We start from the raw sequence: 24889 nt of genomic DNA on the forward strand, positions 1-24889 counted from the left end.
AAACAGCTATGATACAATTGTTGCAACATACCAGGACATAATAACAGCCACCCCCCTAAAAAAAGCTAGTATTAGTAGAAATACACAGATAAACAAAAAATCCTGCTACTACAGTAATACTGGGATCAACTTTTATCATAAAATTGTTGGTGGGTAGAGTAAAACGCACTCTAGCGTATCTACCCACACACCATCATTTATATATTTTTTATATATATATATATATATATAGATATATATATAGATAGATAGATCATGTATGGCCCGGCACTCCTCCTCTGAATATAACGCCCCGGTGCCTTCAGCGAAAGAAGACTGCGGCACTCAGGGTCTTGTATTAGTATGAAGATGTATTAAAAATACATAGCAGAGAACATCAACGTTTCGGGGTATCTAACCCCGTTGTCAAGATGTGAGAGAGTAAAACGCACTCTAGCGTATCTACCCACACACCATCATTTATATATTTTTTTTTATATATATATATATATATATTTTTTTTTTTTAATAATTATTATTTATATATCTTCTGCTATTCTTTATCTTATTCTATCCCAACTACACTCACTTTATTCTAAACTCTGACTTATTGCTTATTTGCACAAATTGATTGTTTGTCATATCCTATACCGGTATAAAATATTACGATCTTATACGTTATTCTACCAGAAATATTTGCATTTTTTAAGAGAATAAAATTGGTTTTATTTTGAACTATTAACAGCCTTATGTTTTATATCGAATAAGCGCTAGGAGAAACATATTCTTAACCATAGTACACTTTAAGGCTTGAGGTAACCTTATCCCTCTCCACAGCAGCTGCTCCCTATAACCACCAGGTGTAAGCACAGTTCCCACAAACCCCCACTACCATACGGACACTGCCGTGAGGTCTGGCGGCTGTGAGACATCCTTCTGCAGCGCTGCTCTCCTCCGTCTGCCCGCGGCTGTCCCTGCTGGTCTCCCCCCTCTCCTACCTCTCAGGTCCCTCATCTCAATTCGACTTTTTTAAAGTCTGTCGAAGTCAAAAATATTACATAAAAAGAACATACAAACTACACACATTATGAGTCGCTATACTTGCAAATACGCGCAGCGTGCACAGCAATATATGGTAACACACGCATTTACACGGACATGCCACAGAGATGGATTCGACACTTATTTCATACAGTACATAACTATAATAATATCAAGCGCCAGACATCATGATGATTTAAAATTATAGAATGAAGTAATGTCATGTATGTGTATTATTTGAACAAAACCAGATACACCTGTCATATTTGGTATTAAAGCAAGCAGATTAATGTGTAGATTCATTTGATACTTGTTATTAAGTTGTAGGACATTGCAACAAATAATTATGATTAAATGTATAAAAGCTAAAATCACTTTTATTAGAACAATAGATATTCCAAACAGGTAGTGGACAGGAAGCTCAGGCCAGCCCCTTTGACCAAGGCTGAACCTGTTTAGCATATACAAAGAGACTAGTGACTCATCATGAATGAGTAAGTTCCCTCCCCCAAACTAGATAACACATTGCTGATCACACAGGAAGTCAGTTGCTATTTGGTACCAGAGGATGAAGGAGTTGCTGGCAGATCAGTTCCTGCATGATTTTACACAGAGAGAGAGAGAGAGAGAGAGTGATATGGAAAGACGAATTTATATAACTTAAGGATAATGGTATTGTATGCTGGCCTGTAACTGTTTGTATTTAACTGTATGTAACTGTATGTAACTGTAACTGTATGTTTTAACTGCTTACTGTGTGAGTTGTAATTATGTAATTATAGGTATACTGTACATTGTAATACAGGTTGAGTATCCCATATCCAAATATTCCGAAATACGGAATATTCCGAAATACGGACTTTTTTGAGTGAGAGTGAGATAGTGAAATCTTTGTTTTTTGATGGCTCAATGTACACAAACTGTTTAATACACAAAGTTATTAAAAATATTGTATTAAATGACCCTCAGGCTGTGTGTATAAGGTGTATATGCAACATAAATACTTTCTGTGCTTAGACTATGGTCCCATCACCATGATATCTCATTATGGTATGCAATTATTCCAAAATACGGAAAAATCCGATATCCAAAATACCTCTGGTCCCAAGCATTTTGGATAAGGGATACGCAACCTGTATATATTGAATCCATATCCTTTTTAATAACAAATATATACATCAATGAGCTTTGGAACTCAGATAATGTGTGGGTGTATTGTTTTCTCTTATGGGATGCAGTGTTTTGCGATGTACAGCGCACGTTTATTGTATATGGTAAGAAGATGCTGTGAGGAAACCACGCTTCACTGGGATGGTGGTTACCCTCTGTGGGATTCAATTCACTCGGGCAGATCAGAATATATAAAAAATAAGTCTTTATTATGACAGCACAACACCATAAAATAGTCACATGTTACAGGGTAATTGGTAGCACATATCCTCCAGCAGCCTCTTGCAGTCAGCATCCATAAGTAGCAATAGAAGTAATCTGTATCCTTACCACTACCTCTTGCTAGACAGTCCTGTGTCCCCCAGCCTGGGGTACTGGCTCACACTGACCCTGTCTTGGTAGGGTTTCCTCTGGTGGCACAACGATGCCCAGCTCAGAGTGTTTCCTGCTGATGTCTGATTCACAGGATCCACCACAATAGACTCTCTTCCATTGAGACCTGCTCTCCTTATATACCTGACTGGCAGATCCCCTCTGGTGCCAAACAGTCTACTCAGGAGGTTGGGTCAGGATATCCCAAGGCTATTTCAGCCAGTATAGTGCTGTGGAGAACCATTGTACATCCTCTGGGAGTTCTAACCTAATTACCTCCCAGATGACCTGATGACCTAGATACATAACTTGGGCTGGCAGCTAGCTATCTTACCAGTCACTCAGTCATTGTTCTGATTACATTACCAGCAACACCTATCACACCTCACACAATGGACTCACATATGTGATACAAATGGTAATAAACTAGCACAGCTGCCTGGCTCTCCTCATGTCACACACTATGGCCTGTCCTGCTATAGTCACACAGTATGGCAATTGTCTTTATATCTCCAATACATACCATATTGCAGGTAATAGCAAGGACAATAAATTCCTAATAACATGAAATAACAGTATACATGATACACCTAGGCTCTGGTGTATATACCTAGACTGGGCCAAGGATTAAAAAGTACATTATACTGAGAGAAACGAGTGATGAATATAAAGGTTCTCAGTCCAAGTCCATCTCGTTTCGTTACATATACCTCCCCCACTTTTTAAACTTGAGCCCCAGTCTCTTCTGCAGACACTACTGCAGGTTGTATGTTGACCTCCGCATGTTGAAACAATTCCTGCTGGTCTGTGCACCACTTCCAGCGTTTACTTGTTGTCCCATGTTGTTCTCTTGTAACCACCAGCACCAGTCAGTTCCCCGAACCTCTGAAGGAAGTCTCTGTCTCCTTCTCCAGTAGCTAGTCTGAGCCCTACTGTCTGAGTGACCTACCCACTGCCTTTCCTTGGTTGCCTGGGGCCCTGCCTGGCTGCGCCTCCACCTCCCCCAGTTCCTATCTGTCCTGGGGTTACTTATTTCCCCAGTCTGCGCCCGCTTATGGACTGACTGCCTGCAGGATTCCTGCTGCTCTTTACTTCCCCCAGGGACTACTGACAGTGATAGCACACAGTCCTCAATGTCTTGCTGTCTATGCTGCCTACCCTCCTCCTGTGTCTGACTGTCACTGATGCAGCCGTGCTGTAACTTATTCTGGCAATCTGCACAGTTGGCTATGTAGCGATCTACATCCCTTGCTAAACCTAACCACATGAAATGCTGCCTGAGCCGGGCTCTTGTTCTTCGTTTTCCCCAGTGACTGGTACCTGCCCTATGGGCCTGAGCTAGGAATAGACCCCGATATTCGGGTGGGACTACCAGCCTGTACTTATGATTTGGACTGGACACGGTATGCAGTAATCCATCCATCCAAACACATTCCTCTGGCATCCCGGTCTCATATGCCCTATCTGCAATTGCCCGCATCCCATCTAGTTCTGGATCTAGTAACTGGGCTTCTTGCAGTCTAGACTTAGCCTCCTCCCCTAGGACTAACACCCCCTCAGGATGGTCTTGGCTACTCACCCTCAGAGGTCCGGAGGTGGGGAAAATGGGTTGCTGATACCCAGTTGTCACTGGTGTGTAGTGGTGAAAGTTCTTCCTTTGCCTGTTGCTTTGCTTTTCACCAACAATAACATTGCAAGTGGCATTTACCCCCCTCGCCTCTGGCGCATCAGGGAGGTAATGTTTGGTTTCCCAATCATGGCTCCTGCCAACAACACCTGTGGTTGGGGATTGATCCAACTGACCTCTCTTTCTGGGACACTCCCGACGGAGATGTCCCCAATGTCCACATCGATGGCACCGCTTCCAGACTTCTCCCAAGTGTCCTTGGTTGCTGGGTCGCATTGGGCCTTCCTTCTGCCCCTTTTGTGGCTTTTCCTGGGACTGTGGCTTCCACTTGGCCACCCAATCCTGAAGGTTGAGTAAAATGTCAGGCAGCCATGCTTTTACTGACCCAAGACCTTTTTTCAAGATCCACCGACTCAGAACTTCCTGCAGCTCTCGGCAAAGCTGATCGTAGTCACAGCTTCCACTGCGCACTGCTGACTGGCCTGTGGTGGGTTTGGTCTGCACGGTAGCTGCGATCTCAGGAATCTTTACTGGCTGTTCCTGAAAGAGTAGTGCCAGGTCTGTGGACTCCAGTGGCGTCTGCTCCTCAGGAAGTGAGGTGCTGTAGTAACTCACCCCAGTTTCCTTGGACCATTCCCCCACCACTTCTGGGAAGTTCTCCTGCCTTTCCTTAATAACGCTCACCTCAGATGGTTTTGCAAATAGCATGGCTCCATCACTCAGTACCAACATACGGGGTTGCTCCTTGTCCACACCTGATTGCCTGGCATCCAGAATCTCTGCTACATGAGTCCCAACTTTAGAGAATTCTATTGCTGGGACCTCCACTGTTTTCATACCGATTGCCTCATTGAGTAGGGACATGTCCCATTGGTGTAGTTTTCCCACTAGCTGTGTCCTGGAGTCATCACGGGTAGTAGAAATTTTCCTTGCCCGGCATATTTCCTGGATCCGCTTCAGGTTTAGGGAGCTGTATCTCTTCATGGCTCACGTTTCTTATAAGTCCTCTGACTGGCTTTCTCTGAGTGCTGTGTTTCCCGTGTTGTGCTGTCCCTGCAAGGCTCTTGGACTGCAAACGCTTGCATTCCTCGCAGCCTCCCGGTTCTTGTGATACCGGACCGAGTGATCCCACTGCTGCCCCCAATTGTGAGGAAACCACGCTTCACTGGGATGGTGGTTACCCTCTGTGGGATTCAATTCACTCGGGCAGATCAGAATATATAAAAAATAAGTCTTTATTATGACAGCACAACACCATAAAATAGTCACATGTTACAGGGTAATTGGTAGCACATATCCTCCAGCAGCCTCTTGCAGTCAGCATCCATAAGTAGCAATAGAAGTAATCTGTATCCTTACCACTACCTCTTGCTAGACAGTCCTGTGTCCCCCAGCCTGGGGTACTGGCTCACACTGACCCTGTCTTGGTAGGGTTTCCTCTGGTGGCACAACGATGCCCAGCTCAGAGTGTTTCCTGCTGATGTCTGATTCACAGGATCCACCACAATAGACTCTCTTCCATTGAGACCTGCTCTCCTTATATACCTGACTGGCAGATCCCCTCTGGTGCCAAACAGTCTACTCAGGAGGTTGGGTCAGGATATCCCAAGGCTATTTCAGCCAGTATAGTGCTGTGGAGAACCATTGTACATCCTCTGGGAGTTCTAACCTAATTACCTCCCAGATGACCTGATGACCTAGATACATAACTTGGGCTGGCAGCTAGCTATCTTACCAGTCACTCAGTCATTGTTCTGATTACATTACCAGCAACACCTATCACACCTCACACAATGGACTCACATATGTGATACAAATGGTAATGAACTAGCACAGCTGCCTGGCTCTCCTCATGTCACACACTATGGCCTGTCCTGCTATAGTCACACAGTATGGCAATTGTCTTTATATCTCCAATACATACCATATTGCAGGTAATAGCAAGGACAATAAATACCTAATAACATGAAATAACAGTATACATGATACACCTAGGCTCTGGTGTATATACCTAGACTGGGCCAAGGATTAAAAAGTACATTATACTGAGAGAAACGAGTGATGAATATAAAGGTTCTCAGTCCAAGTCCATCTCGTTTCGTTACAGATGCGCCTGGCGTCTGCAGTATATATTAGAGCGGGCATTTTAAATATTTGTGAGGAAACAATTTGGCATTCACAAGTCGAATTGAGATGAGATTGAATAGGGGTTGTCGGATCCATTCCGACAAATGCATGTCGGAATGTGTCTGATCCTAAGTGAATATACCCCTTAGAAGTTTAGTGCCTATTAGACAAGGGGTTGGGCAGATTATATCAATTTATTTTAGAGTCAAACTTGATAGATATATATATAAATATATAGATATATATATATATATATATATATATATATATATATATGACTGTAATGGTCTACAGTATGTATTAGAACAATGAACCACTTTGTAATTTTTACTGTACATTTTCAGGAAGCATGAAGAGAAACTGGCTTGAGAAATGTAAAAAAGTTGAGGAGCTGGCATCTCAGTATAAACGACATCCACTTAGTTCAGCCTACCTACCCAAACTATTCAGGGTATGGCAGCCTTCTTCAGTCTGGAGGCTGTTTCCTCGCCAAGATCCAGCTTTTCAGTTTGCCAAAACCTGTAAGGAGGTAAGTTATTCAGTTATTGTATTAATATGTATGTGGATGCTAAAGAAGCAGAGGCATGAAACCAAGGTAGGATTGGCTCCCGTTACAGAAGATTGGTGGCATATGATTGCCTGGAAGTAGTGGTGAGACTCCAGGTATTGTGGTCTATTATTCAGGAGTGCCAATAGTTAGATTGCACCCTCAGGGGCAGATTTATTAAGCCTGGTGAAGTGATAAATTGCATGGTGATAAAGCACCAGCCAATCAGCTCCTAACTACCATGTCACAGGCTGGGTTTGAAAAATGACAGTTAGGAGCTTTATCACCTTCCACTTTATCACTTCACCAGGCTTAATAAATCTGCCCCTCAGTCACTCAGTTTTATTCACTTTGTAATGACCCAGACATACCTAAACAGGTTCTTTACACTGTGAGGGTCATCAGACCTGGCCGCAACCACGGCCCACAGCGCAGTTTTCCTGATGGATGCAAACGCAATATGATTGACAGGCGATGCTGTTGCGGGGCGCGGCGGTGGGAAAACGGGGGCGGTCCGGGACTGTTTTCAGGAAGGCTGTGTGAGGTCACACGCAGCCGCTCAGAAAAAAAAAATTACCGCCTGGCTGCGCTGCCAGGGGTCATTCCTAGATCTGATGCGTTTGCAATTAGATTGCAGCCACATCACATACTGGGTGTCCTTGCCCAGTGTTTTTGATGGCACCCAGCACGTGCAGAGATGAACATAGATCTGATTGCGTATGCAGCGATCTGCGTTTATCTCTGAATAACCCCCTATGTGTCGGTAATATTACCAATAACTTTTACTTTTCATACTTCTTGAAATGAATGAGTAATTGGGAATCATATATTTGTGTTTTGGTTTACACAGGACGTTCATGTTTTTGCCTTGGAAACTGTTCTTGATGAAATGGAAAGACGACTTTATCTTGTAACAACATACACTGAGTTTTGGTATTATTACATGTACGTATTTAGCATTTTGTTTTAACTGCTATAAACTTTTATTGTTTTCTATGACATCACATTTATTGTTGCATTCCAACTGCAAAATGTAACCTGATAATCAATCTCTGAAGATATTCGTCACAAAATAAGAATAATTTGAATTGTACTAGGTCATCAAGATATCGGTTACATGGGTGGTACATATTCCTGAAAACAGCTTATAAAATCACCCTTGAAATGTCTTTATTGTGTGTTGTCACTGTGCTCTGAAGAAATTCCTATACACATTTGAGCTGATGTACATCTGGATGAAAATGCCTTTACATTTTTTCTCTTACGTCCTAGATGATACTGGGGTACCATTTAATACCATGGGGTATAGACTGGTCCACTTAAAGGAGCCATGGGCACTTTAAGAATTTTGTAGTGTTGGCTGGATCCTCCCTCTATGCCCTTCCTACCAGACTTGGTTTAGAAAATGTGCCTGGAGGAGCCGGTCATGTTTATGGAAGCTCCTGAAGAGTTTTCTGCATTTATTTTATATGTTATTTTCAGGCAGGACTGGATGGCACCAGCCTGCCTACTTCGTGGGACTTAAGGGGGGAATGGCCCAACCTCTTGAAGGGTTAATAGTCCTGTTCCCCACTGACAGGACACTGAGCTCCTGAGGGAACCATTTGCAAGCCGCACCACGGCGAGCGTACATTCCCACAGCACGCCACCACCCCTAACAGAGCCAGAAGAATGAATAGTGGGGAGTACTAAGCTAGGGTCCCGGTTAGCAGGGCGCCGGCCATTATGGCGGCATGAAGGTACGGAGATGCACGGCTTCTAACCTGGGCGGAATGCATCTCCAGACAGTACACAGCTGCGTCTCCGTACACTGTACACAGTACCAACACTGGCAAAAACAGCCTTAAAATGGTTTTCTCTCCATTTTAAGCACCAGATTACCTCAGCCAGTATAAAAAAGCGGGAAGACCGCGCAACATTGAAGGGGCGGGGCCTTTACTATGAGCGGATCCGTCAGCTCACCAGCGCCATTTTCCCTCTTCAGTGGACACAGACGCTGACTGACAGGGACACGCAGCTCCTCCGGAGTGACTCCAGTTGACCTCAGCGGTACCATGGGGTCATAGCAGGTGGGGCGCGATTATTAGTGTACTAAGTCCTCTATCAGGGGACTTAGTCTGCGACCCGGCTAAGCTTGGCATTAGCGATAAGGGTGCGGTGGGGGCTGGCTCCAAATACCTTTGTCTCTCCCTGAAGGGCTCTTTGTGGGTTAATTGTGCTTAACCTTTTCGTGTGTGTGTGTGTGTGTGTGTGTGTGTGTGTGTGTGTGTGTGTGTGTGTGTGTGTGTGTGTGTGTGTGCTGTCACATTTACATTATGTCAGGCAAAGAGTGTGTTTCTTGTACAGCAGAGTGTTCCTCTTCACCAGGGGACTCACTACTGGATACTCAGGCCAGTGCACCTTCCCCTACGAAATTATCCCGCAATGAGAAAGAGACGCAACACTTAAGACAGACTGTGGATGAGTTTATGAATAGAGACTCTGTCCCCAAACCAGCGTCTCAATCCCCTCCCATTTGTCAGCAAAAATGGTCTCTGGCCCATATCCTGCAGTCTGACTCTGACGCTAATGGGTCAGACATGGAGGAGGGTGAGGTGGATTTGGAGGGTGGGGGAGGGGGTGCAACTCTGTCACAGGGAATAGAGGCTTTTATAGAGGCTATCAGAGTTGTTCTGCAAATTCCTGATAAGGTGTCAGAGGAGTGTGAGGAATCTTATTTTAATGTAAAAAAGAATTCCTCAGTCACTTTTCCTGCATCAAAGGACTTGAATACCCTGTTTGAAAAACCGTGGGTTAATCCTGATAAGAAATTTCAAATCCCTAAAAGGTTGCTCTCTTCCTTTTCCTCTGGAGGATAGGAAAAAATGGGAAAATCCACCGATGATGGACGCATCAGTCTCTAGGCTGTCACGAAAAATTGTATTGCCTGTCCCTGGTGCAGCCTCTCTAAAAAACAAGGCTGATCGTAAAATTGAGACTACACTCAAATCATTGTACACAGCTGCTGGGGTGGCCCAGAGACCCACTATTGCATGTGCGTGAATCACAAAAGTAATTGCTAAATGGTCAGGTAACCTAATTGAGGCGTTAGATTCCTTGTCATGGGGAGATGTTTTACTCCTACAGCATATACAGGACTCTGCAAATTTTATGGTGGAAGCCATAAAAGAAATAGTCTTGCTTAATGCACGCAACACCGCTATGGCAGTGTCAGCACGCAGGGGCTTGTGGCTACGCCAGTGGACTGCGGATGTGGACTCCAGGAAAGGCGTGGAAGCCCTACCATTCACAGGAGAGGCCTTGTTTGGAGATGAAGTAGACAAATGGATCTCCAAAGCTACTGCGAGTAAGTCTACGTATCTTCCTTCCGCAGCTCCCCCAGCCAGGAAAGCTTATTCAGCTTCAAATTTACGGTCCTTTCGGACGGCCAAGTTTAAGGGCAATCCAGTGGTGCTTCTACGGCCTCCAGAGGTGCAAGAGGTAAACCACGCAAACCAGCAACTGCAGGTGCTCAGGAACAAAGCTCAGGCTTTGCCTCCTCAAAGCCTTCATCATGACGGTGGATCACCTTCACATTCCGATCTGGCCGGCCCATCAGGCTTATCTACGGTTTGCACTGCAGGACTGTCACTACCAGTTCCAGGCCCTGCTATTTGGTCTCTCCACGTCACCGAGGGTGTTCACCAAAGTGATGGCCGAGATGATGTTTCTACTCCGCAAACAGGGAGTGAATATAATTCCGTACCTGGACGATCTTCTGATAAAGGTGCCGTCCAGGGAGAGGTTGCTGGACAGCATTGGTCTCTCAACCAAACTTCTCCAGGATCACGGGTGGATTCTGAACCTTCCGAAATCTCACCTAGAGCCAACATGGAGGCTTCCATTCCTGGGAATGATACTGCACACGGAGTCGCAGGTGTTCCTTCCTTTGGAAAAGGCATTGGTAATCCAATTGATGGTTCGGGATGTCCTGAAGGCAACCCGGATATCGGTGCATCTGTGTATTCGCCTTCTGGGGAAAATGGTGGCCTCTTACGAGGCTCTTCAATACGGAAAGGTTTCACGCAAGCCCCTTCCAGCTCGATCTGTTGGACAGATGGTCCGGATCGCATCTTCACATGCACCAGAGGATCCGTCTGTTGCCAAAAGCCAGGATTTCCCTTCTGTGGTGGCTACAGACTTCTTACCTCGTCGAGGGTCGGCAGTTCGGAATTCAGAACTGGATTCTGTTAACCACGGATGCAAGCGTCAGAGGTTGGGGAGCAGTCACCCAGGGGGTGCAGTTTCAATGAAAATGGTCAAGTCAGGAAGTAATTTTTCCAATCAACATTCTGGAACTCGGGGCCATATACAATGCCCTTCTGCAGGCCTCATATCTTCTTCAAGATAGGACCATTCAGGTCCAGTCGGACAATGTGACGGCAGTGACATACATAAACCGACAGGGCAGAACGAAAAGCAGAGCGGCTATGTCAGAGGTGTCAAGAATTGTTCTCTGGGCAGAAAAAAACACTGTGGCGTCGTCAGCGGTCTTCATTCTGGGAGTAGACAACTGGGAAGCAGACTTCCTCAGCAGACGCGACCTACACCCAGGGAAGTGGGGCCTTCACCCGGAAGTGTTCAGGTGCTTAACGCGTCGACGGGGATATCCACAAATCGACATGATGGCCTCTCGTCTCAACAGGAAGCTCAAGCGGTATTGTTCCAGGTCGAGAGACACACAGGCAGTGGCGGTAGACGCCCTGACGACTCTATGGGTCTATCAGATGGTGTACGTGTTTCCTCCATTTCATCTGATCCCAAGAATTCTAAAAAGGGAAAAGGTTCAAGCAATACTCATTGCTCAGGACTAGCCAAGAAGGGCCTGGTAGACCGACCTTCTGGAGATGCTCCTCGAAGATCCGTGGCCTCTACCTCTTCGCGAGGATCTTCTACAACAGGGCCCGTTCGTCTATCAGTACTTACCGCGGCTACATTTGACGGCATGGAAGTTGAACGGTTGATTCTAGCTGGAAGAGGGATCCCTAATAAGGTTATCCTGACTATGATCCAAGCCAGGAAGGGGCTAACATCTAAACATTACCACTGTATTTGGAAGAAATATGTCTCTTGGTGTGAGAGCAGAAAATATTCTGCGGTGGAATTTCATCTGGGACGTTTCCTGCTTTTTCTGCAATGAGGTGTGGATGCGGACCTACGTCTGGGCTCCATAAAAGTCCAGATATCGGCCTTGTCCATTTTCTTTCAGAAACAATTGGCTTCTCTCACAGAGGTCCAGACGTTCTTGAAAGGTGTTCTGCACATCCATCCTCCCTTTGTGCCTCCCACGGCACCTTGGGAGCTAAATTTGGTGCTGCAGTTCTTCCTATCGGACTGATTTGAACAGGAGGTGGACATAAAATATCGAACGTGGAAGACCGTCACACTGTTGGCTTTTGCTTCAGCAAGACGTGTGTCGGAGCAGGGGGCTTTGTCTCACAAAAGCCCCTATTTAGTTTTTCATGAGGACAAAGCTGAACTCATAACTCGTCAGCAATTTCTTCCTAAAGTGGTGTCTGCGTTTCACATCAACCATCCTATTGTGGTTCTGGTTGTCACCGACACCTCTGCTACTTCAGAGTCTTTGGATGTTGTGAGGGCTTTGAAGGTGTATGTAAAGCGAACAGCTCGTCACAGAAAATTGGACTCGCTGTTTGTTCTTTATGATCCCAATAAAATTGGGTGTCCTGCTTCAAAGCAGTCTATTGCACGCTGGATCAGGCTCACTATCCAGCATGCTTATTCCACGGCAGGTTTGCCGGTTCCAAAATCTGTACAGGCCCACTTGATTAGGTCGGTGGGTTCTTCCTGGGCGGCTGCCCGGGGTGTCTCTGCTTTACAGCTCTGTCGAGCAGCTACTTGGTTAGGTTCGAATACGTTTGCTAAGTTCTACAAGTTCGATACTTTGGCCTCTGAGGACCTTCAGTTTGGTCAATCTGTTCTGCAGGAACCTCAGCACTCTCCCACCCGGTTTGGGAGCTTTGGTACATCCCCATGGTACTAAATGGAACCCCAGTATCCTCTAGGGCAGTGGTTTCCAAACTTTTTTGAATCACGGCGCCCTAGAATATCAGAATTTTTTTCACGGCACCCCTAGGCCAAAAATGTATTATTGAGAAATTTAGAAATAAATATTACATTAAGTAGATCGTGTTTATATGTCATCCTTAGGGTCAGTTGTGTGGTGAGGGACAAGATTTGCTTCTGTTTGGCCACATATTTTATGACTGGCAGCCACCAGCACTGGTTTTGCCTATTATATCGACCATGAATAATTTTAATTGGTCCTGGACCACCAGCCCAGGGCATCCCTGCAAGTGTCCCGAGGCACCCCAGGGAGACACGGCACACAGTTTGGAAACCTCTGCTCTAGGATGTAAGAGAAAATAGGATTTTAATTACCTACCTGTAAATCCTTTTCTCATATTCTGCAGAGGTTACTGAGCGCCCACCCGGTGCTTCGTTCTTCCTGCGCTGGTTAAGTATTGTTGTTTGGTTCAGCTGTTGCTGTTCCTGTTTCAAGTTTGGTTAGCATAGCTTTCCTCTTGTATGAGTGAGCTGGTTCACACCACTATCCTTTTTATATCCTTCTCTCAAAGTGTGTCCGTCTCCTTGGGCACAGTTTCCTAGACTGAGTCTGGTATGAGGGGCATACAGGGAGGAGCCAACCGACACTATCACATTCTTAAAGTGCCCATGGCTCCTAGTGGACGCATCTATACCCCATGGTACTAAATGGAACCCCAGTATCCTCTATAGACTACAAGAAAAAGATTTACCGGTAGGTAATTAAAATCCTATTTCTCTTACGTCCTAGAGGATGCTGGGGACTCCAAAAGGACCATGGGGTATAGACGGGATCCGCAGGAGCTTGGGCACACTAAAAAGACTTAAGACTGGGTGTGAACTGGCTCCTCCCTCTATGCCCCTCCTCCAGACCTCAGTTAGACTTTGTGCCCAGGAGTGACTGGATGCACACTAGGGGAGCTCTCCTGAGATCTCTAGGAAAATACTTTTTGTTGTTTGTTTTTATTTTCAGGGAGCCCTGCTGGCTACAGGCTCCCTGCAGCGTGGGAGTGAGGGGAGAGAAGCAGACCTACTTCTGTGAGTTTCAAGGCTCTGCTTCTCGGCTACTGGACACCATTAGCTCCAGAGGGTTCGATCACTTGGTGCGCCTAGCTGCTTGTTCCCGGAGCCACGCCGTCACCCCCTCACAGAAGCCAGAAGTCAGAAGTCGGGTGAGTATGAGAAGAACAGAAGACTTCAAGACGGCAGAAGACTTCAGTGACGGAAGGTAAAGCACAGCGGTAACGCTGTGCTCCATGCTCCCGCACACACATCACCAACGCTTGTCACTGGGTGCATGGCGCTGGGGGGGGGGGGGGCGCCCTGGGGGGCATGTTACTGAGGTTACTGAGCCGGCAAAAGATCGTAGGTGCCGAGGCACTTTATTACAGACCCCCGCCGGGCATTTTTTGTATGTTAAAATTTGGCGGGCCGAAGCCGCCTGGAAGGGGGCGGAGCTTCAGTCCGCGGCTTACTCGCGCGCCATTTTCTCCCTACACAGCACCGAGGGAGAGACGCTGCCGGGACCTCCACGTGGGGTACCAGTTGTGAACTATAAGGCAGCGCTGGGTACACTTAATCTTCTGTGTCCCAATACAGGCGCTGGGGTGTGAGCTGGCATACTCCCTCTGTCTCCTCTTCTGGGCTGAATTGTGGGCCTGTCACCTTGCTGGGATGGTTCTGGGTTTTGTGGGTGTCGGTACTGCATGTCGACATGTCGGAACCTGAATGTTATTCACCAAAGGAGGTTATAGGAGGTGGGGATGCGGGGCTAGAGCTAGCACTGTCGACGCAGCCGACTCCTGATTTACTAGCACTCCTTACTGCAATAAATTCCAATGTAGCTTCTTTATCTAAGAGGTTAGATAAGTCTGAGTCACAGACCCAGGTGTGGAAGAAATCTATGGAGTAGGCTTTATCTCAGGTACAGACCCCATCCGGGTCCCATAAGAGGCCTTTTACTCAGGTGGGGGATACGGATACCGACACGGACTCTGATTCCGAGGTCGATTTCACTGAGGCGGCGTTACATCCACGTTTGGTTAAGAGTATTCAGTACATGATTGTGGCTATAAAGGATGTGTTGCACATTTCTGATGAACCTGCGGTGCAGGAAACAAGGATTTGCTTATTCAAGGGGAAGAAACCTGAGGTAAAGTTTCCCCCCTCTCATGAAATGAATACTCTTTGTGAAAAGGCTTGGGAATCGCCGGATAAGAAATGGCAGATTCCCAAGAGGATTTTTATGGCGTATCCTTTTCCCTCTGATGACAGGGAAAAATGGGAGACATCTCCAACCGTTGATAAAGCTCTATCCCGTTTGTCTAAGAAGGTGGCGCTTCCGTCTCCTGACACGGCAGCTCTCAAGGATCCGGCGGATCGCAAGTTGGAGACGTGTCTGAAGTCTATTTTCGCTAATACGGGTGCATTGCTCAGACCTGCTGTGGCGTCGGTATGGGTGAGTAGTGCTATTGCTAAATGGGCGGAGAATTTAGCTAGTGACAGGGATACTCTTGATAACTCTTGGTTATATTAAGGACGCTGCAGATTACCTGAAGGACGCGGCAAGGGACGTCTGTCTCTTGGGATCAAGGACCAATGCCATGTCGATATCTGCCAGGAGGGCCTTGTGGATCCATCACTGGAATGCTGATGCCGACTCCAAGAGGTCTATGGAAGCTCTACCCTTTAAAGGTACGGTCTTGTTTGGGGACGGCCTGGCGGACCTAGTCTCGACCGCGACTGCGGGTAAGTCCTCTTTTCTTCCTTATGTTCCCACACAACAGAAGAAGGCACCACATCAGCAAATGCAGTCCTTTCGTTACAATAAATACAGGCGTGGAAAGGGGTCGTCTTTCCTCGCCTCAAAAGGTAGAGGACGGGGAAGAAAAATTCCTGCAACCTCAGGTGCACAGGACCAGAAGTCCTCCCCGGCTGCTACCAAGTCCACCGCATGAAGCTGGGGCTTCCCCGGGGGAGTCCGGACCGGTGGGGGCCGTCTTCAGGTATTCAGCCAGGTCTGGATTCAATCAGACCTGGATCCTTGGGTGTTAGAAATCGTGTCTCAAGGATACAAACTGGAGTTTCAGGAGATGCCCCCTCACCGGTTCTTCATTTCGGCATTACCAGTGGTTCTTCCGGACAGGGAGGTGGTCCCGGCGGCCATTCAAAAATTGTGTCTACAGAGGGTCATTGTTCCCGTACCTCCGTCCCAGCGGGGGGAGGAGTTCTACTCGAGCCTCTTTGTGGTACCGAAACCGGACGGTTCGGTCAGACCAATTCTAAATCTAAAATCCCTCAATCCATACTTGAAAGTCTTCAGGTTCAAGATGGAATCCCTTCGAGCGGTGATTGCCAGCCTGGAGGGGGAGGGGGGGTTTATGGCGTCAGTCGACATAAAGGATGCCTACTTACATGTGCCGATATATCCTCCGCATCAGGCTTTCCTCAGGTTTGCGATACAGGATTCTCATTACCAATTTCAGACGTTGCCGTTTGGGCTTTCCACGGCTCCGAGGATTTTCACCAAGGTCATGGCGGAAATGATGGTTCTTCTTCGCAAACAAGGGGTTTCAATTATCCCGTACTTGGACGATCTCCTGATAAAGGCGAGGTACAAGGAACGATTGCTGACAAGTGTAGAGTTGTCTCTATCGATTCTGCGACAACACGGATGGGTCCTCAATTTGCCGAAATCCCAGTTGATTCCGACCACTCGGCTTCCTTTTCTGGGCATGATTCTGGACACGGAGTTACAGAAGGTATTCCATCCAGAAGAAAAGGTTCTGGAATTGCAGACGATGGTCAGAGAACTTCTGAAGCCGACGAGTGTGTCGATCCATCATTGTACTCGGGTTCTGGGGAAGATGGTTGCGGCGTACGAAGCCATTCCATACGGCAGATTTCACGCCCGCGTGTTTCAGTGGGACTTGCTGAGCAAATGGTCCGGGTCTCACCTACACATTCACCGGAAGGTAAGTCTATCTCCCAGAGCCAGAATTTCTCTCCTGTGGTGGCTACAAGCTCATCACCTCCTGGGGGGACGCCGATTCGGTATCCAGGATTGGGTACTTCTGACAACAGATGCAAGTCTCCGGGCCTGGGGCGCAGTCACCCAAGGAAGAAATTTCCAGGGAAAATGGTCGCTCCAGGAAGCCTGTCTCCACATAAATGTTCTAGAGTTAAGAGCCATTTACAACGGCCTGCTCCAAGCAAGAAGTCTTCTTCAGGGTCGACCGGTCCTGGTACAGTCAGACAACATCACAGCGGTGGCCCATATAAACCGGCATGGCGGAACGCGGAGCAGAGCGGCAATGGCGGAGGCCACAAAGATACTTCGCTGGGCGGAACAACACGTCAGCGCACTGTCAGCAGTTTTCCTACCGGGGGTGGACAACTGGGAAGCGGATTTCCTCAGCAGACACGACCTCCATCCGGGAGAGTGGGCTCTGCACCAAGAGGTATTTGCAGAAGTGACAAGACACTAGGGAATTCCGTTGATAGACATGATGGCGTCTCGGCTCAACAAGAAGCTCCCGATTATTGTTCCAGGTCAAGGGACCCACAAGCCACGGCGGTGGACGCCCTGGTGTCTCCGTGGGTCTTCCAGTCGGTGTATGTGTTCCCTCCTCTTCCTCTCATTCCAAAGGTGCTGGGGATCATTCGTCGAGCAAGGGTTCAGGCGATTCTCGTCGTCCCAGACTGGCCAAGAAGGGCCTGGTACTCGGATCTTCAGGACTTACTGGTGGAAGATCCTTGGCCGCTTCCTCTAAGAGAGGATCTGTTGTTACAGGGTCCATGCGTGTTTCCGGACTTACCGTGGCTGCGTTTTACGGCATGGAGGTTGAGCGCCAGATCGTGGCTCGTAAGGGTATTTCCAGGGAGGTCATTCCAACTCTCATTAAGGCTAGGAAAGAGGTTACGGCGAAACACTATCACCGTATCTGGAGGAAATATGTTTCCTGGTGTGAGGTTAAAAAGGCTCCTGCGGAGGATTTTCACTTGGGTCGTTTTCTCCACTTTTTACAGGCGGGTGTAGATGCAGGCCTGAAATTGGGTTCCATCAAAGTGCAAAGTTCGGCTTTGTCTATTTTCTTTCAAAAAGAGTTAGCTGCCCTCCCAGAGGTTCAGACTTTTGTAAAGGGTGTAATGCATATCAATCCACCGTTTGTACCGCCTGTAGCGCCATGGGACCTTGATGTCGTCTTACGGTTCCTCATGTCTTCCTGGGTTGAACCTTTGCGGACGGTTGAATTAAAATTTCTCACTTGGAAGGTAGTTATGCTTTTGGCGCTGGCATCTGCCAGGCGAGTATCGGAATTGGCAGCTTTATCTCATAAGAGTCCGTACTTGATTTTTCATGCGGATAGGGCGGAATTGAGGACTCGTCAACAATTTCTACCGAAGGTGGTTTCGTCATTTCACATTAACCAACCTATTGTGGTTCCGGTAGCTACGGAAGAAGTGGCGATTCCAAAATCTCTGGATGTTGTAAGAGCGTTAAAAGTTTACGTTTCTAGGACAGCTGTTACTAGGAAAACTGAAGCGTTGTTTATTTTGCATGCGGCCAACAAGGTTGGTCATCCCGCGTCAAAACAGACTACTACACGCTGGATTTGTAGCACGATCCAGCAAGCTCATTCTTCGGTGGGGTTGCCGGTGCCGAAGTCGGTTAAAGCCCATTCTACCAGAAAGGTGGGCTCATCTTGGGCGGCTGCCCGAGGTGTTTCGGCACTACAGCTTTGCCGAGCGGCTACTTGGTCGGGTTCGAACACTTTTGCTAAATTCTATAAGTTCGATACCCTGGCCGATGAGGACCTGGCGTTTGCTCAGTCAGTGCTGCAGAGTCGTCCGCACTCTCCCGCCCTTTCTGGAGCTTTGGTATAATCCCCATGGTCCTTTTGGAGTCCCCAGCATCCTCTAGGACATAAGAGAAAATAGGATTTTGGTACTCACCGTTAAATCCTTTTCTCCTAGTCCATAGAGGATGCTGGAGGAGGGGCATAGAGGGAGGAGCCAGTTCACACCCAGTCTTAAGTCTTTTTAGTGTGCCCAAGCTCCTGCGGATCCCGTCTATACCCTATGGTCCTTTTGGAGTCCCCAGAATCCTCTACGGACTAGGAGAAAAGGATTTAACGGTGAGTACCAAAATCCTATTTTATTTGTGGCCTAAATTGCATCTCTCTTGTTTTTAGCACAAAAATTTGTTATGTGCATTGTCCATACGCATTGAGAGACAAAACTATGGGGGGATGGGGCAGGGCTGTAACTAGGTATGTGCGGAGCGGGCACTGCACATAACGCTGCAGGGTAGGGGGCGCTGTCGGTGGCACTTATCAATTATCTGTTTTGATTACTTTGACATGAAGCGCAGAATATCCCTCTTTGAAGCTCAGAGTCTCCTGACTGTCCCTGTCTCCTACCCTGACCCCTTCTGTTGCTAATACCAATACAACATTCAATTTGAGATTTCCTTGTTATTTAGTCCCAATGGAGCAGATGTATGAAGCGTCGCTATGTGCCTTTGAGCACATAGTGCATGCTAAGTCCTGCATTCCCCGCTTCACAGCAATGTGTGAAGCGGCTCTCAGCGGGGATTTTACGGAAGCACACAGTGCATAAAGCAATAACTTATGCCGCGCTGTGTGCATTGGAAGGGGAACCATACCTAATGTATTAACGGTGAGGTGGCTCTTCACCTCACGATCCTCCCCTCTTGTCACTGTAGTCCTTCGTTGTGTTTTTTACATTTTTTTATAAAACTTTATTGACGGCCCACAGTGTCCTTAGGGCTTCTCCGCGCATGCGTCGGGACACATTGCACAGTTTGCTGTCTGCTGGGTAGATGGCGCATGCGCGCTACCATGCTCACCTATGGACCCCTGAGTCCTTATAGGTGAATCACGCATGCGCAGGGTGACACGCGCGTGGACAGTTAGCAAGATTATTAGTGCGCAGGGCCTGAACGAACGACACTAGGAAGCAGGACTACACATCACCGGAGGGCAGACATAGCGCATCGCTATGACGCCAGGCCCAGGGATCATACATACAGGTGATGGGAGGAGGCACTTCACCGCGAAAATCCAGTGAAGTGCCAAAGCGGCAATAACAAACTTTAAGCAACCAATGATACATCTGCCCCACTGTCCTTTATTACATTTCAAGATGCTGACATACCCAGGATTCAAACCCATTGTCTGACTGCAATGCCACAGGCAATCTATTCATTGAGCTATCTGCCCTTGCATAGAAAGGTAGATAATTCTAAGCAGGGAATTCTAACTATTTATTTAAAGCTTACCTTGTACTTTGTGAAACAATAATCAGCATTGTGGCTGAGCAGATCTATGTAGTGTGTGTGGCTGCAAGAAATTGGATGTGTGGCTGCACATTACATAGATCTGCTGAATTGCAATCCTGATTTCTCTTACGTCCTAGAGGATGCTGGGGACTCCGTAAGGACCATGGGGTATAGACAGGCCCCGCAGGAGATATGGGCACCTAAAAGAACTTTCTAGTATGGTGTGCACTGGCTCCTCCCTCTATGCCCCTCCTCCAGACCTCAGTTAGATCTTGTGCCCAGAGGAGATGGGGTGCATTACAGGAGCTCTTCTGAGTTTTCTGTAAAAATAATTTTGTTAGGTTTTTTATTTTCAGGGAGCTTTGCTGGCAACAGACTCCCTGCATCGTGGGACTGAGGGGAGAGAAGCAGACCCACTTCTTAAGAGTTAAGGGCTCTGCTTCTTAGGCTACTGGACACCATTAGCTCCAGAGGGAGTCGGAACACAGGTCTCACCCCTGCTGAGCATCAGAGGGCTGAAAATAAGAGAGGAGGGCACATATTTAAAGCGCAGTGAGTGAGGAATTCTGTATACATTTATATGTAAAAGCGCTATCTGGGTTTTTTTCCCCTGGGTCAGTTGGCGCTGGTGTGTGCTGGCATACTCTCTCTCTGTCTCTCCAAAGGGCCTTCTTTGGGGAATTGTCCCCTTATAGTTATATCCCAGTGTGTGTGGGGGGTGTCGGTACGTGTGTCGGCATGTCTAAAACGGAAGGCTTATCCAAAGAGGAGGTGGAACCGATGAGTGGTGTGTCTCAGTCGGCGGTGACGACTCAGGATTGGATGAATATGTGGCATATGTTAAATGCTAGTGTAGCTTCACTGCATGAAAGACTGGACAAAGCAGAGTCCAGAGCGTCGGCAGGTAATCAATCTACAGATTGTGCCGACTCACAGGACCCGTCGGGGTCTCAGAAACGTCCCTTCTCACATATAAGGGACACAGATACCGACACGGACTCTGATTCCAGTGTCGACTATGATGAAGTAAGGTTGCACCCCAGGGTGACAAAAAGTATTCAGTGCATGATTATTGCAATAAAAGATGTGTTACATATCACTGATGAGCCCTCGGTGCCCGACACGAGGATACACATGTTTTAGGGAAAGAAACAGGTTATAAACTTTCCTCCTTCCCATGAAATTAATGAGTTATGTGTAAAAGCTTGGGAAACTCCAGATAAGAAACTGCAGATTCCCAAAAGGGTTCTTATGGCGTACCCTTTCCCTACACAGGACAGGGTACGTTGGGAATCCTCTCCCACAGTGGACAAAGCCTTAACACGCCTTTCCAAGAAGGTGGCGCTACCGTCCCCTGACACAGCGGCCCTCAAGGACCCTGCGGACCGCAGGCAAGAGACTACACTAAAGTCTAGCTACACTCATACTGGTACTTTGCTTAGACCGGCAATTGCGTCGGCATGGGTATGTAGTGCAGTAGCAGCTTGGACAGATACACTGTCAGCTGACCTTGATACCCTAGATAGGGATACAATTTTGTTAACATTAGCTCATATTAAGGACGCAGTCTTATATATGAGGGACGCTCAAAGAGACATTGGTTTACTGGGTTCAAGAGCCAATGCTATGGCTATTTCGGCAAGAAGAGCCTTGTGGATCCGCCAATGGACGGTGGATGCAGACTCAAAAAGGCATATGGAGGTTTTACCTTACAAAGGTGATGTATTGTTTGGGGACGGCCTCGCGGACCTGATCTCTACAGCTACCGCGGGTAAGTCGACCTTTTTACCTTTTGTTCCCCAACAGCAAAAGAAACCCCCACAATATCAGATGCAGTCCTTTTGGTCGCATAGATCCAGAAGAGGTCGGGGCTCCTCTTTCCTCGCCAGAGGTAAGGGTAGAGGCAAGAGGACACCTGCTGCGGCTGGTTCCCAAGAGCAGAAGTCCTCCCCGGCTTCCGCTAAGTCCACCGCATGACGCTGGGGCTCCCCTGCGGGAGTCCGCTCAGTTGGGGGCACGCCTTCGACTATTCAGCCAAGTCTGGGTTCAGTCAGACGTGGACCCTTGGGTGATAGAAATAGTCTCCCAGGGCTACAAGCTGGAATTCGAAGAGGTGCCCCCACGCCGATTTTTCAAGTCGGCCATACCAGCTTCTACTCCAGAGCAGGAAGTAGTGCTGGCTGCAATTCAAACGCTGTGTCAACAGCGAGTGATTATCAGGGTTCCCCTGAGCCAACAGGGAAAAGGGTAGTATTCAACCCTATTTGTGGTCCCGAAGCCGGATGGTTCGGTCAGGCCCATTTTAAACCTAAAATCCCTGAACCTGTACCTGAAAAGATTCAAATTCAAGATGGAATCGCTCCGAGCGGTGATAGCCTGCCTGGAAGGGGGGGATTTTATGGTGTCACTGGACATAAAGGATGCTTACCTTCATGTCCCCATATATCCCTCTCATCAGGAGTACCTGAGATTCACGGTACAGGATTGTCATTACCAGTTTCAGACGTTGTGGTTTGGGCTGTCCACGGCCCGAGGATTTTCACCAAGATAATTGTGGAAATGATGGTGATCCTGCGCAAGCGAGGAGTTACAATTATCCCATACTTGGATGATCTCCTGATAAAAGCGAGATCAAGAGAGCAATTACTGTAGAACGTGGCACTCTCTCAGAGAGTGCTTTAGCAACATGGGTGGATTCTCAATCTACCAAAGTCACAGTTGGTTCCGACAACTCGACTAGCCTTCCTTGGCATGATACTGGACACGGAACAAAAGAAAGTTTTCCTCCCGTTGGAAAAAGTCCAGGACCTCCAGAACATGGTCCGGGAACTACTGAAGCCGAAAAGAGTGTCAGCTCATCAATGCACTCGGGTTCTGGGGAAAATGGTGGCAACTTACGAGGCCATTCCCTTCGGCAGGTTCCATGCAAGGACGTTTCAATGGGATCTTCTGGACAAATGGTCCGGGTCCCATCTACAATTACATCAAAAAATAACACTGTCCCCCAGGGCCAGGGAGTCTCTTCTATGGTGGCTGCAAAGTGCTCACCTTCTAGAGGGTCGCAGGTTCGGCATTCAGGACTGGATCCTGGTAACCACGGACGCGAGCCTCCGAGGATGGGGAGCAGTCACCCAAGGAAGAAATTTTCAGGGACTATGGTCAGACCAGGAGTCCTGTCTACACATCAACGTGTTGGAGCTAAGGGCCATATACAACGGCCTTCGACAAGCGGAGATTCTTCTTCGCAACCTACCTGTTCTGATTCAATCAGACAATGTCACAGCAGTAGCTCATGTGAACCGCCAAGGCTGGACAAGAAGCAGAGTCGCGATGGAGGAAGCCACCAGGATTCTTCGCTTGGCGGAAAATCACGTAAGCGCTCTGTCAGCTGTCTTCATTCCGGGAGTGGACAACTGGGAAGCAGACTTCCTCAGCAGACACGATCTCCATCCAGGAGAGTGGGGACTTCATCAAGAAGTCTTTGCAGAGATAACGGATCTCTGGGGAGTTCCTCGAATAGACATGATGGCGTCACGCCTCAACAAGAAGCTTCGGAGGTATTGTGCCAGGTCCCGGGACCCTCAGGCAATAGCAGTAGACGCTCTGGTAACACCTTGGGTATTCCAGTCGGTCTACGTGTTTCCTCCTCTTCCTCTCATCACAAAAGTGTTGAGGATCATAAATCGAAAAAGAGTACAAACAATACTCATTGCTCCAGACTGGCCTCGAAGGGCCTGGTACTCAGATCTTCAGGAGATGCTCACGGAAGATCCCTGGCCTCTTCCTCTAAGGGAAGACCTGTTACAGCAGGGGCCCTGTATGTTCCAAGACTTACCGCGGTTACGTTTGACGGCATGGCGGTTGAACGCCGGATCCTAGCGGAGAAGGGTATTCCGGAGGAGGTCATATCTACTCTAATAAAGGCTAGGAAGGAGGTGACGATAAAACATTATCACCGTATCTGGCGGAAATATGTCTCTTGGTGTGAAACCAAGAATGCTCCTACGGAAGATTTCCATCTGGGTCGTTTTCTCCACTTCCTACAGACAAGAGTGGATATGGGCCTAAAGTTAGGCTCTGTTAAAGTACAGATTTCGGCCTTGTCAATATTCTTTCAGAAGGAATTGGCTTCTCTCCCAGAAGTCCAGACGTTTGTAAAAGGAGTACTACACATCCAGCCTCCTTTTGTGCCCCCGGTGGCACCATAGGACCTGAACGTGGTGTTGCAGTTCCTTAAATCACACTGGTTTGAACCCCTTAAAATGGTCGAGTTGAAATTGCTCACCTGGAAGGTGGTCATGTTGTTAGCCTTGGCATCTGCGAGGCGTGTGTCAGAATTGGCGGCCTTGTCTTACAAGAGCCCTTACTTGATTTTTCACGTAGATAGAGCGGAATTGAGGACTCGTCCTCAATTTTTACCCAAGGTGGTGTCTTCATTTCATATGAACCAACCTATTGTGATGCCTGTGGCTACGAGTGACTTTGAGGATTCCATGTACCTGGATGTAGTCATGGCCTTAAAAATTTATGTAGCCAGGACGGCTAGAATTAGGAAAACAGATGCATTGTTTGTCGGGCATGCTGCCAACAAGATTGGCACGCCTGCTTCGAAGCAGAC

At 47.5% G+C, this 24889-nt stretch overlaps 1 protein-coding gene across 2 annotated transcripts in view; it reads left to right on the forward strand.

Annotated features, from left to right (window-relative positions):
• PRIMPOL (primase and DNA directed polymerase) overlaps positions 1–24889 on the forward strand; it is a 231857-nt gene that overhangs the window by 71996 nt on the left and 134972 nt on the right. For both annotated transcript variants that reach the window (XM_063920714.1, XM_063920715.1), the window contains exons 2-3: positions 6661–6845; positions 7714–7808. In XM_063920714.1, coding sequence (XP_063776784.1) covers positions 6666–6845; positions 7714–7808 — 275 coding nt within the window. In that variant the 5' untranslated portion in view covers positions 6661–6665. The remainder of the gene's footprint in view (positions 1–6660; positions 6846–7713; positions 7809–24889) is intronic.

The sequence above is a fragment of the Pseudophryne corroboree genome, chromosome 1, assembly GCF_028390025.1.
Source record: "Pseudophryne corroboree isolate aPseCor3 chromosome 1, aPseCor3.hap2, whole genome shotgun sequence".
NCBI lineage: Eukaryota > Metazoa > Chordata > Amphibia > Anura > Myobatrachidae > Pseudophryne > Pseudophryne corroboree.